The sequence below is a fragment of the Cervus elaphus genome, chromosome 5 (genome assembly GCF_910594005.1).
Source record: "Cervus elaphus chromosome 5, mCerEla1.1, whole genome shotgun sequence".
In the NCBI taxonomy this organism is placed as follows: Eukaryota; Metazoa; Chordata; class Mammalia; order Artiodactyla; family Cervidae; genus Cervus; species Cervus elaphus.
In genome coordinates, this window is record NC_057819.1 from 102,907,650 (window position 1) to 102,926,178 (window position 18,529).

The 18,529-nt window shown below is 44.8% G+C and overlaps 1 protein-coding gene across 1 annotated transcript in view; it reads left to right on the top strand.

The window, feature by feature from the left end:
- The window catches only part of DNAH9 (dynein axonemal heavy chain 9), a 280,642-nt gene that overhangs the window by 144,169 nt on the left and 117,944 nt on the right, over window positions 1-18,529 (top strand). The window contains exons 39-43 of the mRNA XM_043903869.1: window positions 7,205-7,370; window positions 9,326-9,428; window positions 10,368-10,607; window positions 17,167-17,328; window positions 18,184-18,380. Of these exons, the coding sequence (XP_043759804.1) occupies window positions 7,205-7,370; window positions 9,326-9,428; window positions 10,368-10,607; window positions 17,167-17,328; window positions 18,184-18,380 (868 nt within the window). The remainder of the gene's footprint in view (window positions 1-7,204; window positions 7,371-9,325; window positions 9,429-10,367; window positions 10,608-17,166; window positions 17,329-18,183; window positions 18,381-18,529) is intronic.

Sequence of the window (18,529 nt, forward strand, 5' to 3'; positions counted from 1 at the left end):
TTGATTTTGAGGTTTACTCATGTTGTTGAGGGTACAACGGTTTATTCTTTTCATTCCTGAATAGCAAGACAAAATATGTAAAACACTCAGAATGATTCCTAGCGTACAATAGATGCTCAGTAAATGGAAGCTGTTATTCTAACAACATTACAATCCTTCTCAAATTTAAGTTATCAATATTATACAAAAATCCCTGAGCCCCAACTGCCAAAACAAAAGGAGCATGAGTAAACCCCTTTTGGTTGAAAAAAGACGTTTAGCATAAGCTATGCTAAAACAAAAATAACGTTTTTGGAAAAAATGTTCCAGCTTACAAATGGGCAATAACTTCACCCAGCAGGTCAATTCACTGAGGTCTCCAGAGGAGTGTTTTACAGCTCACTCATCCTGCTAGTCCATCGGATGCCATTTTTCTCAAATCAGATGTTCTTTTATAGAGAAAGCAGCTGCTTGATATTCCCTGCATCTTTCCTCTCTTATTGCTTCCAGTTCTGGGGTCTCCATTGAGTACTTTTCTAAACAGATTCAAAACTCCTTCAAATGCAAACTGGGCTTGTGTTTCAAGGCATTCACATTGCTTATCAGTGTGGATAGCACATGCTTTACTTGAAGTTTTTACTATGGCAAGCCCCTGTATTATTAGTAATGCTTTTGACCGCAAGCAGCAGACAGCGTATTAAAAAGAAACATCAGTCTGCCTACAATGGTCCATATAGTCAAAACTATGCTTTTTCCAGTAGTCATGTGGATATGAGAGTTGGCCCATAAAGAAGGCTGAGTGCCCAAGAATTGATGGTTTCATCTTGTGCTAGGGAAGACTCTTGAGAGTCTCTTGGGCTGCCAGGAGATCAAATCAGTCAATCCTAAAGGAAATCAACCCTGAATACTCATTGAAAGGACTGATGCTGAGGCTGAAGCTCCAATTCTTTGGCCACCTGTGTGCTGCAATCCATGTGGTTGCAAACACGACTGAGCAACTGAACAATGACAAGCAGAAAATCAGATAATGACACAGAGATTTTTTTCATGCAACAAGAAGTCTTGAGGTAGGTAGTTGCTAATGCTACATCAATGGTTCAATGCTATTGACGCTATATATCTATTATTCTCTTAGATGCTTCCTCAGGGTAGCAGAGTCTCTGCTGCTCCAGCCATCACATCCTCATTCCAAATGGAAAAAAAAAAAAAAGATAAAGGGGAGAGTTATTGCCCTTGTCAGGAAATGATAGCTCTCCAGGAATCCCACTGATTTATGTGTCTGTTCAAAATTGTGTCACATGGCCAGTCTAGCTGGAACATAACTAAGGAGAAGGAAGATGGAAATGATGTCCATCACGGATCTGATGACAGTCTATTTTTACAGAATGAGAAAATGAGGCTTAGAGGTCTTAAGTGACTTCCCTCAAAGTTGCATAGTGACTTAATAGCCAAGCTGTCTTATTTCATTGAGCTACTGTGTCCATCCACTTTGATAAGTCGTGCATCTACATTTCCATTAGAGAATGCCAATTTTCCTTCCACTTGTCTAGTATCTGGAGCACATGAGTGTCTCTGCCTTTGACAGTAAGTAAAAGAGGTCCTTCACTTGTTCAATGAAACCCTCAGACTTAGCCTGACCGCTTGCCAGCAGCTGTACCAATCGCAGTTAATAACCCTGGCATCTTAGCTGAGGAGGCGGATCTGTGTCCCTCTAGCTGCTCTAAACACCACAGACCCAGGGCCATTGCTTCCTTTCCCTTCACTGAGTTATCATCTAATGATCCACTCTTGGGTGTTGTTGAAGGTTAGGATGATCAAAAATAATTTAAATTTTTAAAAAATATCTCCTATAAAAATCTAGGTTGAAGACTATGCCCATTTTGCAGCTCGATACACCTTTTATAAGTTTCCAGGATACATGCCTTTTAGAATTGAGTGCCTAAAATTAGTTTTCCTACAAAAGTAGAGGTGGGTTTGTATCAGTGATCTGGGATGGCATGGCTACTGTAATTAAACACAGATTGAGTTTTAAGCTTTCAAAGAGCCAGTTCATAAAGGACAGTGTGACCATTCTTATTTCATTACAGTAACTATATCACCATGATTAGTGGCTCAAATAAGTTTCTTCTACTATATAGTTTGGAATCTCTTTTAGTCTTTTTCAATTAGTCTGTTTTATGTCTATTGAAATAGCTTAAGTCTTTCCTCATTCATTTTGGAAATATAAGTGATTTTTAAGAACTAAAGGAATTTGCAATGACCCATCGACAGGACAGTTTAGAAAGGGAAAAAGAGGAATAAAGAACTGGGTCACGGCATCGATGGGCTTATATTTGCAGTGCGATGGGAGTGAGCCAAAGCAATGCTCGTCACAGTGCTGAATTCTCCTGACATCCAACTGCGACTTGAAGTATTAGCTCAACAAATATTTGAGTGCGTAATTACACTAATTAGATGGGAGCTCAGGTGTCTGAGTCCTTGTGTAAAACAAACCCATCACCTGTTCATTGAAAGTTTAAAGCTGGACGAGACCTTGAAAGATCTGATCAAACTCTCGACCTCAAAGGAGCATTACATTATCAGATGGACAGCTTTCAGCACTTGCCTGAATATCTTCCAAAAAGGAGATGCTGTGAGGTGCTTAGTGGCTCAGTCATGTCCGACTCTTTGCAATCCCATGGATTGTAGCCTGCCAGGCTCCTCTGTCCATGGGGATTCTCCAAGCATGAATACTGGAGTGGGTTGCCATGCCCTTCTCCAGGGGATCTTTCCAAACCAGGGGTCGAACCCAGGTCTCCTGCATGGCAGGCAGATTCTTTAATGTCTGAGCCCCCAGGGAAGCACAAGAATGGATAGGCTACTGAAATGGGTAGCCTAGCCCTTCTCCAGGGGATCTTCCCGACCCAGGAATCAAACCAGGATCTCCCACATTGCAAGTGAATTCTTTACCAGCTGAGCCACCAGGGAAGTCCAAAAGGAGATGACACAGAATTAAATCATCAAAGACTTACCATCTAGTAGGCAAGATGCTCTACTTCGAATGGGGATTCAAAACATAAAGAAATTGAAAACAACACGTTTAAGACTATAGGGAAACCATCCCATAAATTTTAGCACCTCCAAATTATGGAATGCAATGCAGCAATTAAAAATCATGTTATAGTAGGTTAGGTATTATCATATAAAATGGTTTATAATACATGAAATGAAAAATAACATACACAGGCAGAATATACAGTATAATTCCTATTTTGTAAAGGAAAAAAATCTAACAGAGCAAATACACTAGAGTGAAATAGACCAAAATATTGAAAGTTATGCTTACTGCTAGGTGATAGAATTATGGGCAATTTTCATTTTCATCATTATGATTCTCTATGCTTTCCAATCTTTATATAATGAGTATGTATTATTTTATAATCATGCAAAACATGTTATTTTTTTAAAGAACAAATGAAGAGCCCTTACAATATAACTAAAATGTCTTAACATGTGAAAATTTGGATAATACTAAGGAAAAAGAGTTCAAACACAGAAATACAAATCAGGTCAATGCAAAGTGAAGACATGATTAATTATTAACGATCTCTGTCAAAAAAAACATGGTCAGGCAGCGCAGTTAACTAAAGCAGGGATTTCTGAAGGACAGGAGCCAGGTCATAGTAGTAACGTTTCAGAAGCAGTGTGCTGTGGTGGGTACATAGTTGCCATAGTCAGGCAGACCTGGGTTAGAATCCTGACTTTGTCCTCAGGAGCTGGATGACTTTGAATAAAGTCCCTTTATTTCCCTAAAGCTCAGTTTTCTCTTTTGTTGAGAGATGTTTTTAAAGGTGATGATAATGCATGCTAGGGTTGCTCTGAAGGCTCAGTGATATGGTGCATGTCACGTCCTCCACACAGACCCAGGTCCCTAGTGATGCCCAGCAAATGAATGACTGCAGGGCTCTGGTGCTCAGAGCCTGGAGGAATCCTGGGATGAGTGAGAAGGGCTCACAAGGTCTCTCTTCCCCAGCCATGCGAAAGAAGCATTGGGGTCAATATCAAGAGCCCTGGGTTCTAATTCCAGCACTGCATTTAGCCCGTGTCAGCCTCTGTTTCCTTAGTTACAAAGGGAGTATGAGAAACCTTTCTTTGCCTCTTCATGGAGTTTGTTATCATATTAAGCCATGTATTCATTCATTCTTTAATCAGTTTTTGAATACCTTCCTTTGTGATAAATAATATCCTAGGTGCTGGGGTTATGACAATGAGGAAAACAGAGAAAGATTCCTGGCCTTTTGGAGTTTATAATACGGAGGGACTGAAATAATAAATAAGACGAGTAAGTAAGATATACAGGATATTAAGTGGTAATAAGTGTTAATGGAGGAAAACCAAGCTAAGGCCAGGGATAGGAGGTGGGGGGGGGGGGCTTTAATTTGCGCTCAAGTGCCAGGGAAGGGCTTCTTAAGAAGACGGCATTTGAGTAAGTAAATGCCTGATGTAAGTGAGGGGGCAAACTTCTGGCATTTAGGAGAAAAGACTGCAGACAGAAGAAGCAGCCAGAGCAAAGACGCCATGGCCATGGGTGACTCGTGAGTCGGAAACAGGATGGTTGGAGCAGAGGGAGTGAAGGCAGGAGCCGTGGGAGAGAAAAGCCAACACGGGAGGTTTACCCTGGTAACCAGACAGGCTTTTGCTCCAAGTGAGATGGGGCGCCACTGGGGGTTTTAAGCATGGGACTGGCACAGTCTGATTTTACATCTTCCAAGGATACCTCTGCCTGCTGTCTTGAGAACACAGCACAGGAATCTAAGGGCAAAAGCAGGAAGATCACTTGGGAGAATGTCACGGACACCAGGTGTGAGAGTCAGTGGACGAGGATGGCAGCAGTGTTGCTGTTCACCCACTCAGTTGTGTCTGACTCTTTGCGACCCCATGGACTGCAGCACGCCAGGCTTCCCTGTCCTTCACCATCTCCTGGAGCTTGCTCAAACTCATGTCCATTGAGTCAGTGATACCATCCAACCATCTCATCCTCTGTCGCCCCCTTCTCCTCCTGCCTTCAATCTTTCCCAGCATCAGGGTCTTTTCTGTGAGTCAGATCTTTCTATCAGGTGGCCAAAGGATTGAACTTCAGCTTCAGCATCAGTCCTTCCAATGAATATTCAGGGTTGATTTCCTTTAGGATTGATTGGTTTACTCTCCTTGCAGTCCTAAGGACTCTCAAGAGTATTCTCCAGCATCACAGTTCAAAAGCATCAATTCTTCGGCACTCAGCCCTCTTTATGGTCCAGCTCTCTCATCCATATAATACTGGAAAAATCATAGCTTCGACTATACTGACCTTTGTAAGAAAAGTGATGTTTCTGCTTTTGAATACACTGTCTAGGTTTGTCATAGCTTTCCTTCCAAGGAGCAGGTGTCTTCCACTTTTGTTCTTCCAGTTCTTCCTGGAAGCAGAACTCACTACTGTTTCATTCTAGATAAGACTTGGAGCAGAGGTCAGCCAAGAAGGGATCCAGTGTGTGTGCCTCTCCTGGGGAGGCCTCTCTTTTCTTAATCATCCTTTTGAGATAATCTGGTGTATTCCAAGTCCACTTCTTGCTAACTGACATGCTTTTCTCCTCAACAGTCCTGAAGTAGCATAAAAAGCTTAATCAACCCAAATTACAGGGTCTGCTTAATTCCAGGAGTTGATTTGAATATCATTGCCTCAGGAGGAGGAGAAACAAGTCTTCCTAAGGAGAGAATTTCCTATTAGAAGGACTGTTCACAGAAGCGTGTCCTTGGCAGCCCATTAATTATATTTCATTTTGACAGATCTTGTATATAGTTGTTATGTCTTAAGGGGGGTAGGAAGGTGTTGGGTGATTAATTGGTCGATAGTATATGTTAATTGCATGCTAATTAAATTTAAATTTAATTCCTATTTGGAACACTTAATTTAACTCAGGACCAGAAAATTAGAATATTCAAGCTTCTTAAAGGAACATGTCTTTCTATCTGTCACCTTCATATGTCTGTTGACACTTCCTCCTTGTTTACAAACTTGTTTTTCAAGAAAAGGGATGAGATGGTTCTTAGAGCCTCTAGCTGTAATAGTATTGGTTCTTGCAGTACATAAATATCTAATTGGTTTGTTGAAAAAAAAAAAATATATATATATACCCTGTTACTTAGATTTGCTCTAAACAAGTTCTGTCAGGCTGGGAAAATGTACTCTTTGATTCCTTCCCTCCGGCTGGATAATTGAAGAAGCAGCTCCGGGACAGAGTCTGTACTTAGTTTCCAGAAAGGCACCGAGATGCTCCGCTACCCCAAGGCAGGGGGGCGGGGCATTCATGATACTAGGGGCTTCTGGGAAATTCTCTGGGGCTGTTGTTTCTTCTCTCCCTCAGGGAAAACCCGGGGGTGGCGGGGCACTCTGAGAACACTGTTGACAAAATATCCAGTATTTCCTCTTTTACAGTCCAGGGGTGGAAGGGGCCTCCTTCCAGTTCTGAGATGGGGAACCACATCCTTCGTCTCCTCTTCTGTCGTAGGTAGAGAAGGTGTGTGTGTGTGTGTGTGTGTGTGTGTGTGTGTGCGCGCGTGCCCTAAGTCACTTCCGTCGTGTCCAACTCTTTGTGACCCTATGGACTGTAGCCCGCCAGGCTCCTCAGTCCATGGGGTTTCCCAGGCAAGAATACTGGAGTGAATTGCATGCCCTCTTCCAGGGGAGGCCACACAGGTGCCACCTGGGAAGTCCACCTAGGATCTGGTTGTTTGCAGATTTCCTTGAGGGTAGAGTACTAGGCCTTGGGACTTCTGTTTTTAGTCTGCAAAGAAAATCGTGGACCTCAAGTGATGTAGAAGGAACATGGGTTTTGAAGTTTAACTGATTTGGATCTGTACCCTGGCACTACCTTAGACAAGTTAATTCATTCTTCTGAGTCTCAGTTCCGTCATTTGTGAAAGGGGTGATGGTTCTAATCTTGCAGCACTGTTTTAAGGCTTCAGTGAGACCATAAATGTCTGTGCAAACCTAACACCGCACACAGTCAGATGGCCAAGGCCTGGGCGCTGCTGTTGCCACCCCTGCCTGGTCATCACCTGCCTCCCCTCTGGTCCCGTGGAGCTGCCTGCCCCTGGGAGCAGCTCTCGCGTGCATGCTGCACCGTGGCCCGTGCTTGACACTGGACTGTCTTAGAACTGGCCTCTGAGCTTCGACCCTCCTTCCCTCACTAACTGGCTCTCTCCTCAGCTGTCCTGGAGAAGCCTCTGGAAAAGAAAGCCGGCAGGAACTACGGTCCCCCAGGCAACAAGAAGCTCATCTATTTCATTGACGACATGAACATGCCCGAGGTGGATGCCTATGGGACTGTGCAGCCTCACACAGTCATCAGGCAGCACCTGGACTACGGCCACTGGTAAGCGAGCAGATGGAGGGACTCGGCCGGGCGGGGGACAGGTCCAAGGCCGGTTTGTCCTGCTGGAGCTGCAGGTCTGAGCTCAGCTCTGGCACCAGAGAAGGCGCTGGTCAGAGAAGCTACTGATCTCTTATTTAAGGGAAAATGCCTATCCTTTCTTCACCACTCATCTCTAAAGTCACCTTCTTCAAGCTTCCAAAGCATGATTAACCAGGACGACCCCACCGCCCCACCCACACCCCACCTCCCGCTGTGGTTCTTTAGCACTGAGCAAGGCCTTTGATGAGAACACCTAACATGTGCCTTAAATCCGTTAATTAATATTTTAAAAAGTTCTTTTTAATTGGAGGATAATTGCTTTACCATATTGTGTTGGTTTCTGCCATGCATCAACATGAATCAGCCATAGATATACATACGTCTCCTTCATCTTGAACCTCCCTCCCACCTCCCACCCCATCGTACCCGTCTAGGTTGTCACAGAGCATCTGACTTGAGCTCCCTGCGTCACACAGCGAATTCCCGCTGGCTATCAATTTTATACGTGGCAACGGGTATGTTTCCATCCTGCTCTCTCAATTTGCCCCACCCTCTCCTTCACCACTGTGTCCACAAGTCTGTTCTCTATGTCAGCCTTTGTCTCTCAGAGCATCTCACAGGCTCCATTGTTATCTCCTGTAAGTGTATCATTTTTAATGGCAAAAGGTCTAAACCTTTTTGCCATTTTCTTACCAGAAAGGAAAAAAAAAAACAAGTCAGCGATTTGAGGCAACTCTGGCTTACCATCCTACCTCACACTGAATCCAGTAAGACCTTCCTGGAAATTCTACTGCATTGCCTTCATATGGTCACCTTTCTGCTCCCAGAAATAGCCACTCCATGCTTCTCCTCTCTCTCCAAGCTTGCCACCCAGCCTCCGCTGATGACCACACCCACTACCTCCGTCTCTAGCTTCCACGTCTATACAACTTACCTGCCCTCCTGTGCCTCCCCCCACCGCATCTTCCCTGAGGCTTTAACCACCCACCAGCATCTTTGCGTCCACTCTTTCCACCTCTGAAATCTCACTTCACCTGTTAGTCCCTCCTCAGTTCCTTCACATCAATATTTAAACTTGCATGAATTTACCTAGTGAAGTGAAAGTCGCTCAGTCCTGTCCAACTCTTTGCGGCCCCGTGGACCATATAGTTCATGGGATTCTCAAGGCCGGAGTACTGGAGTGGTAGCCTTTCCCTTCTCCAGGGGATCTTCCCAACCCAGGGATCAAACCCAGGTCTCCCTCATTGCAGGTGGATTCTTTACCAGCTGAGCCACCAGGGAAGCCCAAGAATACTGGAGTGGGTAGCCTATCCCTTCTCCAGAGGATCTTCCCAGCCCAGAACTTGAACTGGGGTCTCTTGCTTTGCAGGCAGATTCTTTACCAACTAAGCTATCTGTGTTCAAAAATATCATTTTCTGACTACTGCTCTGTCTCCCTCTGTGTTACCAGATTCTCTCCGCAGTTTCCAATTCCTCATCTCCCACTCACTCCTCCAGCCACAATGATTGGGTTTCTGTTTCCTCCACTTTACTGTTCTTACTCAAAGAACTGTATCTTTATTATGACGTCCAACAGTCCCCATTGGGTCACCATCTTTCTTATTTTCCGTACACGCTTGATGTGGTTGACTGCTCTGTCCTTCTGGAAATCCTGGCTTTCTGCATACCACACACCCTTGATTTCCTCCTACATCTTTGACCATCTCTGTGGTCTCTTCTTTCTGCTCTCCTTCCATAGACATGGTATCCCTTAGGAATTTGTCCTCAGCTCTTTTATCTTTTGTCTACCGGTGGGTCTAGTCTTTTTTTACCTCTCAAACACATGGGTGATTGGGCACACCCCAGCTCACCCTCACAGCACGCTTTCCTGCCTGAGCTCTCACTCATCTCTCACCTGTGGCTTCTGACTGCTCCAGGTATGATCGAAACAAACTGTCCCTGAAGGAGGTCGTGAACGTCCAGTATGTTTCCTGTATGAACCCCGCCGCGGGCAGCTTCACCATCAACCCCCGGCTTCAGGTAGGGGTGGGGGATCTGTGACCTCGGGGTCCTAAACACCGCCTTCCAGGCTGGTGTCACTCGTCTCTGCGGGATAATTGGCTCTCCACCCACCCAGCCTCTTGACATGGTGAATCATACAGGATGTGGACTCGCGTTTCCAGGGAGACCAAAAAACACCTCAACCCAGACCCCCTGAAGGTTTTTTTTTCTTTTTTTTTATAATTAACTTCCATTGGAGCATAGTTGATTTGCAGTGTTGTGTTGGTTCCTGCTGGGCAGCAAAGTGGATCAATTTTACACACACACACACACACACGCACACGCACACACACATACCCCCACTCTGTTTTAAATTTTCTTCCCATATAGGTCATTACAGAGTGTGAGTAGATTTCCCTGTGCTGTACAGTAGGTCCTTATTATCTGTTTATATTTGGAGTGTGTGTGTATCAAGCCCAATCTTCCAGTTTATACCTCCCTCCCGTTCCCCCCTTGGTAACCCTGAGTTTATTTTCTCCATCTGTGACTCTTATTTCTGTTTTGTAAATAAGTTCACTTGTACCACTTTTTAAAGAAGACTTTCGAGCCAGATGGATTCATCAGGTTAGTCTAATTCAGCCTGGCCTTCGGAATAAGAGAACTTCAGAGAGGTGAATGACCCTCCCGAGGTCACGTGCATTATCAGTATCACGTTCAGATTTGGACCCAGAGTCCACGTTCCCTTCTCTTCCTGCCACGCCACACTGACGTCTTTGACCAGAGGTCCAAAGCCCTTCATTCATTCTAGGCTCAACTAAGTTTGGGTTTAATGTGAGAAGTGTGGCCAGAATGTAGAATTCAAAGCCCTTCTAAGAATTCTTGACCACTGTACCCAAATCCAGAAGAAATGTTTTCTGTTCTGTGACGACGGAGGGTAACTCGTGGCCTCCTCCCTGTGGCTCTCATTTTCCCGAGCAGCGTCACTTCAGCGTGTTCACCCTCTCCTTCCCGGGAGCAGACGCCCTGTCCTCCATCTATAGCGCCATCCTGACTCAGCACCTCAGGCTGGGGAACTTTCCGGCAGCGCTGCACAAGAGCGTCCCCCAGCTGCTCCAGCTGGCCCTCACCTTCCACCAGAAAATCGCCACCACGTTCCTTCCCACAGCGATCAAATTCCACTACATCTTCAACCTCAGGGACTTCGCCAACATTTTCCAGGTGAGTCCGACCTTTCCGAGACACCTTCGGAGGCTTGACAATGACCCTGTTCCCTCCATCCTTGGCCAAAGTCTTCGACGAAGGCAGGGTCCTTATGGGGTGATGAACATATAAGTAAACAGAGTACCATGGGATCTGTGTGGGTCTATTCAACAGAACAGAGTTCTCTGGCTTCCCTGGTGACTCAGTGGTAAAGAATCCACTTGCCAATGCAGGAGACACATCGATCCCTGGTCCGGGAAGATCCCACATGCCTCAGAGCAGCTAAGTCCATGCACCACAACTATTTAGCCCAGGTGCCACAGCTACTGAAGGCTGAGTGCCCTAGAGCCTGTGCTCCAAAACAAGAGAAGTCACCGCAGTGAGAAGCCCAAGCACCTCTACTAGAGAGTAGCCTCTACTCTCTGCAACTAAAGAAAAAGCCCTTGCAGTGACCAACATCCAGCACAGCCACAAATCTGTAAAATATAAAATTCTGTTAGTCAATTGAATTACTTCTCAGTAAACCGAATGCATTTTTTGAGTTGGTTCCTTCAAGCTGAATATGGCTCAGCATTTCAAAGATAATGTTATCTTATTCAGCCTAGGAAAAAGAGTGGCACAGAAGAAAGATAAAAATATTTTGCAGGCCCTGTTGGTCCACCCATCTTTCTTGAGATGCAAGAGAACGTCCCCCAAACCATGCAGGAGGGCTCTGCCTCCTATAGAGGCCATGTGGTACTACTCCTAAGACACCATCCTCCAGCCTGTGGGATGCCTCAGTCCTTAAAACTCTGGGTTCTTTCCCAGGTCAAAACCATTTCAGGATAGTGATGCTCTTCTAACTAGGGATGGCCTGTGTCTGCCTGGTGCTTTCAATTGCTTGGCCCCTCACTATCAAAACCTCCAGAGGGCAGCACAGCAAACCCGGCCCCTTCTTCCCCTTGCTCAGGTAACCCATCCTCACATCATGGGTCCATAACCCTCCCATCCTGGAGGAGAATCTGCAGAAACTACTTCTCAGAGGGACCCCTCTCCAGGACGGCTCTGAGCCATTTTTGAGGGAAAGTGCCTTTTATACCAAGCAGAGGCCACACCTGTAGGGAAATGTTAACTTGACCAGGGAGCAAGGCTTGACCCTCCATGGGGAGCACATTGATAATTACTCAGGGTGAAGAGCCAACTCATTGGAAAAGACCCTGATGCTGGGAAGGACTGAAGGCAAAAGGAGAAGTGGGTGGCAGAGGATGAGATGGTTAGATAGCATCACCAACTCAATGGACATGAATTGGAGCAAACGCTGGGAGATAGTGGAGGACAAGAGAACCTGGCGGGCTATAGTCCATGAGGTTGCAAAGAGATGGACGTGACTTAGTGAGTGGGCAACAGCAACACTCAGGGCACTACCTGTGCAGGTAGGACTCTGGGAAAACTCAGACTAGCAAAGGTCCAGACATTGAGGCCGTAGGGCTTGCGGGTTCCATGGTCGTAAGGAGCAGAAACCCACTGAACATTAGTTCGGTGATCTGAGAGCAGCGTTCCCAAAAGGCTCACCCAGAGGGTGGACCACTGAGCCCCATAGCCAGGCCAAGTCTCTGAGAGCACGTGTGAGCTGACCCAGGATGGTGCTTCTGGGTCACGTGCCTCCAAACATTCACTTATCAACTTATAAATGAGGAAACAGACCCACAGAGCTTACACTGATTTGCCTAAGAGCACACAGCCAGCCAGAGAAGGAACTGGAATAGAACCTAGGTCTCCAGGTCCCCCTTCCACCATGCCATTCTGTCCTCATCCATCCTCTTAATGAAACAGCCTAAAACAGTTAAGGCAACAAGAAGGACCCAGTTCCGTGGCCCTCAGACCTGGACAATGGCAATGTCTGTGCATCTCCACCCTCCTCTCCCATTTATCAAGTATTAATTGAGAAAGACTTTTTAAAAGTGTTATTTATTTATGTATTTATTTTTGGCTGCTCTGGGTCTTTGTGACTGCACTTGGGCTTTCTCTAGTGGCGGCAGGCAGGGGCTGCTGTCTAATTGTGGCGCACGGGCTTCTCGTGGCGGGGGCTTCTCCTGTTGCTGAGCACAGGCGCTGGAGCAGAGCCTCAGTACTTGTGGCACACGCGCTTAGTTGCCCCACAGCACGGGGGCTCTTCCTGGACCAAGGATTGAACTTGTGTCTTCTGCTTTGGCAGGTGGATTCTTAACCACTGGACTACCAGGGCAGGCACCTTTTTTTTTTTTTTCTTAATCACACAAGCCATCTCTTAAATCTCACTGAAGCGGAATGAGACACAGGTGTCACCGTCTGCATTTTCCAAGTGAACAAAAAGGAGTTAAGTCGTTAGATCAAATTCCCCTTGCTTGTAGAGGCAGAATGAAAGGGAGAAGAAGCATCAGGTCTCCCTCACACAATGCACTGGGCCGGCTCCTGCATGGACAGCGCCTTGTCACCTGTGCGACCTGAAATTCATACTCACTACAGCCCTTTGGGATGCACATTATTATCCCAATTTAATAAAGGCTGAGAGAAGTTGCCAGCTCATAGATGACAGCGTGAATGCTCGGGGAGGTAGAAAGGTACACACGGTGTTGGTGGAATAACAAGTAGGTGGGAACAGGCCTCAGAGATGTCGCCAAGCCACAAGACTGGGGAGGGAACTTTGAGATCAGAGAGGATCTTTGTAAAAGGTCCAACTTCAGTCTGTAATAAAGCTGGCATTTATTGAGCCAGTCCTATGCCCTCTGCATCTGTTAGCTAATGATTGAATCCTCAAGACAACCACTTCAGGTGCAACACTGATCGCTTCCAATTTGGAAATGACAAAACTGTGTCACAGGCAAGTCAGTAGCTCGAGTATGTTCGCATAACTGCCAAGCAGAAGCCTCGTATCCCAGATGAGTGGGGGGGGGCAGCTCTCTTGTGTGGGGATTCAGGCTGCCAAGGTGCCCTGAGGAAGGAGGGTCCCAGTTCAGCCTGTGTTAGGTCCTCCCTAGTCAGGGAGGAGCTAGGAGGAGAGGTATGGTGTGGGGCTAAGTCTGTTTCTTTTCCAGACTCAGCCAGCCTGAGTAGCGACCCCCGGGCTCTATGTCCGAGCCCGACCTCTGCAGCCTGCCCTCTGTCAGCTCCCAGCCCCAAATGTGGGAAGTGCACCCCCACTGGAGAACCTGCCTCCGTCCATCCATGCAACCCCTCACCCTTCTCCTCCAGAAAGGAGTTTTGAGCCCATAGCTTGGCTACAGCCTCCCCCTCCTGCCCCTTTCCCAGCCTGCTTGCCTAAAGGCCTGACAGGAGAGCTGTAAGGGGGTTGAATGCCCCCAAGGAGACAGACGCTGTCTGGAGAACACGCCGTTTTCCTCCATCCAGCTTGATCCAAGGTTCCATCATTCAGCCCTTCTCTGCGCTTCACTCACTCTGTCCAGGATCCGGACGTCAGGACAGAACTTGATCGTGCTCTGAGCAGAAATCATTAAGCATTCCCATCTCAGTGCTACACAAAACTGTCTGAGTTGGTGCAAAGTTTGTCCTTGACACGCTCTCATCGACTCAGCCCTTAATTGTCAGTCAGCCTGAGCATCTGGCTGTAACGGGGCTTGTAAACTTCAGCTGACGGCTCTCCTCTCTCCCAGAGTCAGCTCTGGTGGCGGGCCTCCTTCTCCACTGTCCACACCTCACACGGGGCTGGTACCCAGGAGATTCAGGAAGCCGACAGGGGCCGAGATGTATGTGTGGGAGGGGCCAAAGGGACCTAATGAGATTTCTTTTTTAAAGTCTCACATCCAAGTCGAAAAGCACCAAAGTCATGAACACACAGCTCAGTTAATTGTCACAAAGTCATCACAGCTACATAACTGTAACTCAAGTCAAGAACTACTTTCCCAATAAATACATTAAAAAAAAAAAAAAGAAGTACATTCCCAGCATCCCTGAAACCCCTCGTTTTTCTTTCTTCTGTTCACCCTTAAAAAAAAAATGGAGCTTTTCTTTTAATTGTACTTACCTGTTTATTTGGCTGCATTGGGTCTTTGTTGCCGCATGCAGGCTTCCTCTAGTTGTGGTGCAGGGACTTCTCATGGTGGTGACTTCTCTTGTTGCAGTTCATGAGCTCCAAGTTGTGCAGGCTTCAGGAGTTGTGGCTCTTGAACTCTAGAGCGTGGGGTCAGTAGTTGGCAGCAAACTACTTTAGTTGACCCATGGCATGTGGGATCTTCCCAGACCAGAGACAGAACCTGGGTCTCCTGCTTTGGCAGATGGATTCTTAACCACTGGGCCACCAGGGAAGTCCTCCACTCACTCTTTTCTCCTCCTCTCAGAGCTAAAATACTGTCTGAACTTCTAGCCCCATACGTTATTTCAGCATATTTTGGGACTTTATATAAATGCAAATTGTATGGTAAATATGCTTGTGTACCTTTGTTCAGTATTATGTTTGCACCTATATACACAATCATGCCATTGGTAAAATGAATCATAGTAACAATTTCTTTCCTTCTGACCCTTAAACCTTCCCATTGCTTTTTCTTACCTGCCACCACAAGGAAGAGACATTGGGAGAGTGGCCTTTCGCAGCATTCCTAATTTTTAGGGAAAAGCTTTACAATAGTTGGCTGTTAAGTGTGATGCTTACTATAGATTTTCATGGATGCTCTTTACCAGTTTAAGAAAATTTCTTTCAGTTTATAGTTTACTAAGAGTTTTTTATCATGAATATATGTTAAAACTTAAATGATTTTTCTATATCTGTTGAAATCATTGTATCTATTTTTTTCTCCTTTTTTTCTGGAAATGGGATAAATTACATTGATTGTTTTTGAGTAGTCAACCCAACTTAGTTGTTAACATGGTGAACTTACTTTATTTTCTGGATTCCATTCATTATTTTTTTCTCTATAATGTTTGCATCTATATTAATATGATTTTCCTATCATTTTTCTTTCTTCCAGTGTTCTAAGGTTATGAAGTCCTCATAAAATGCATTGAGAATTGTTTCCTCTGTTTCTACTCTCAGGAAGATTTTTTAAGACACTGTATTGTGCCTTCCTTAAATGTCAGAAGAATTTAATGATGAAACCATCTGGAGTTTTTTTGTGAAAGATTTTCCATTATAAATTCCATTTTTTAAATACATATTAGGCAACTCACATTTTCTACTTCTTTTTGCATCAGTTGTGGTCAGATGTCAGTGTCATCAGCTTCTAATTTATTAGCATAAAATTGTTTATAGTATCTTGTTGTTGTCTTTTAAGTATCTGTTTTATCTGACATGTGCTCTGTTTTTTTGTTCTGGCTATTGATTATGTGTACCTTCTCTGTTTTTCTCTTTTTATCTTCAATTAGCCCTGCTAGAGAGTAGGGCTAATTGTGCTAGTCTTTTCAAAAGAAACGAAAAAGAGAAGTATGTCAATATTATGTGTTTGATTTTATTGGTTATCTCTATTTGATACATTTTAGTATACAAATTTATTAACATTTGCTCTTCTCTTTATAATCTCTTTCTTCCTACTTACTCTAGGATCGGGGTGAGTTTGTTCTTGTTCTATCTTCTTGACATGGCTACTTAGATCATTAATTGTCAGCCTTTCACCTCTTGTTATGACCAGATCGTCATGCCATGCAGGTGAATCTGAGCATCATTCTGTCTAGAGTGAAAGTGTTAGTTGCTCAGTTGTGTCTTGACTCTGTGACCCCATGGACTGTAGCCCACCAGGCTCCTCTGTCCATGGATTTCTCCAGGCAAGAATACTGGAGTGGGTAGCCATTCCCTTCTCCAGGGGAAAACCCAAGTTTTCCTCATTGCAGGAAGATTCTTTATTATCAGAGCTACCAGGGAAGCCCATTCTGTCTGTAATGATGTACAATTAAAGGACTCCTTTTCTTGTAAGACAGGATAGAAATCAGTGAGGGCAGACAAGGCATCGATGAATTTTAAGTTATAGGATTTGAAGTTGTCAAGAGGTTCTGATCTCAGTGGTCTCCATTTTTCCATAAAGAAGCTTGGAGCATTGGCTAATAATAACAAGGGAGTGATGGAAATTTGAAAAGAATAGTAAATATTTAGAATGATCCCTGAGGTATATAGGGAGGAGAACTTACTAGAGATGAATAACTAGATTGCTGACCTGTAAAAGTTAGCTATATTCCTTCCAGCCCTCTGTTGTCCTTCTGATTTGAAGAAACAGTCATCATCCAGATTAGCTTTCAAAATGGCACTTGTAGAATTGAAATACAGCAGAGAAGCCACCTCACCCATTCCTGTGGTGACTTGGAAAGTAGTGGTTGAAATTCCAGGATCTCAGGTCAGGCAGACCTGGCTTCAAAGCTGTGTAGTTTTGAACTAAGGCCACTTATTACCCTATACCATAGAGCATGCTTTCTTTCTTTCTGAGTCGCATCCTTCACCTTATGCTGAATGACTTGTAAAAATTACTTTGTGGGTTCATCATGGTGGTTAAATGAGCTTTGTCTGGCGGAACATCTAGTTCAGTGCCTGTTGCATAACTGGTTTCCATCAATAGTAACTGTTGAAGTTTTAAGTTACTATTCATGTTATTTTTGTTGCTGTTTATTCTCCTTATAGGGTATTCTCTTCTCCTCCGTGGAATGTGTCAAGTCCACACAGGACCTAGTAAACCTCTATCTGCACGAATCGAATCGGGTTTATCGGGATAAGATGGTGGAAGAGAAGGACCTTGATCTTTTTGATAAGATCCAGGTAGACGTGGTCAAGAAAATTTTTGATGTGAGTATTACCCTGTGAATTTATGCTTACATCTGAAAAATAATGGTGATTATGCAAGGATCACCCAAATGACAAAAATCTAGCCCTTCAATTGAAGAAAATCATGTTTAGGTAAAGAAAGAAAGTCTGTCCTTAGTGTGACAAAGTGGAAAATTCTGGGGCAAGAAGAGACACAAATTAACCATAGAATCTTGGTGTTATGAGGTCTGTGAAGACCATCTGACCATATCCTTGTCCTTTCCCCAAATTGGTCATCCCAGCTGACACACCAACACCCTTGGAAATTCACAGTCTTGTCTCTGCAGAGCCAGCCACTCTGAAACTGCTATTGGTTGGAAATTTGGAACAAGTTTGGAACTTGGAACATTTGGAACAACTTTAAAGACTGAAGATTTATTTAAATAGTGATTTAAAATTTATTTCCTTGGTTATGCCTCTGCTGTTGAACAGCATGCTAATCACCCCCTTCCCAAGTGAGTCCTCCAGTCTGAACCTTAGAAGGAAAGAGTGGCAGGTGGGAACAATTGCTCATGCTGACATAAACCCCTCCTGATGCATTAGAAAGCCTGTTCTTTCTTGGACTCACTTTCATAACAATCTCCACGTCACAAAATCTCAAATATTTGGGTTTTGATAAGTAAACAATTCCTTTCTGGATTTAAAAAGAATAGCTGTCCTTTTGAAACTTCAAGTATAGCTTGGTAGTGATGAGACAAAGACTCCCTATCTTTTAAGTCAGTGGAGTTATACTGGGTATTTTATTTTCTTATACATAATAAGGTTTGTCTCCACTTTGTGTGGAACCAGACCCAAGAGTCGGTCAGGAGGGTCCTTGCCCCTGTGTCTCATCACCAGGACCTCGAAGAGACTGTGGAGCAGACCCGAAGCCTGAACATGTATTGCCATTTTGCACACGGTATCGGGGAGCCCAAGTACATGCCTGTCCAGTCGTGGGAACTTCTGACCCAGACTCTGGTGGAGGCCCTGGAGAACCACAATGAAGTCAACACAGTGATGGACCTGGTGCTCTTCGAGGACGCCGTGCGCCATGTGTAAGTGTGGTTCTCTTCTTGCCTTTCTTCAGCTGTCTCCCCTTCCCAGGGTCAGGTCTCACTGGGGCATTTGAGGACACCTAGATAAAACCGGGAAAGCAGCTACCGCTTCTGCCATGAAGGTCAAGGTGGCGGCTGGTAGAGCAGCT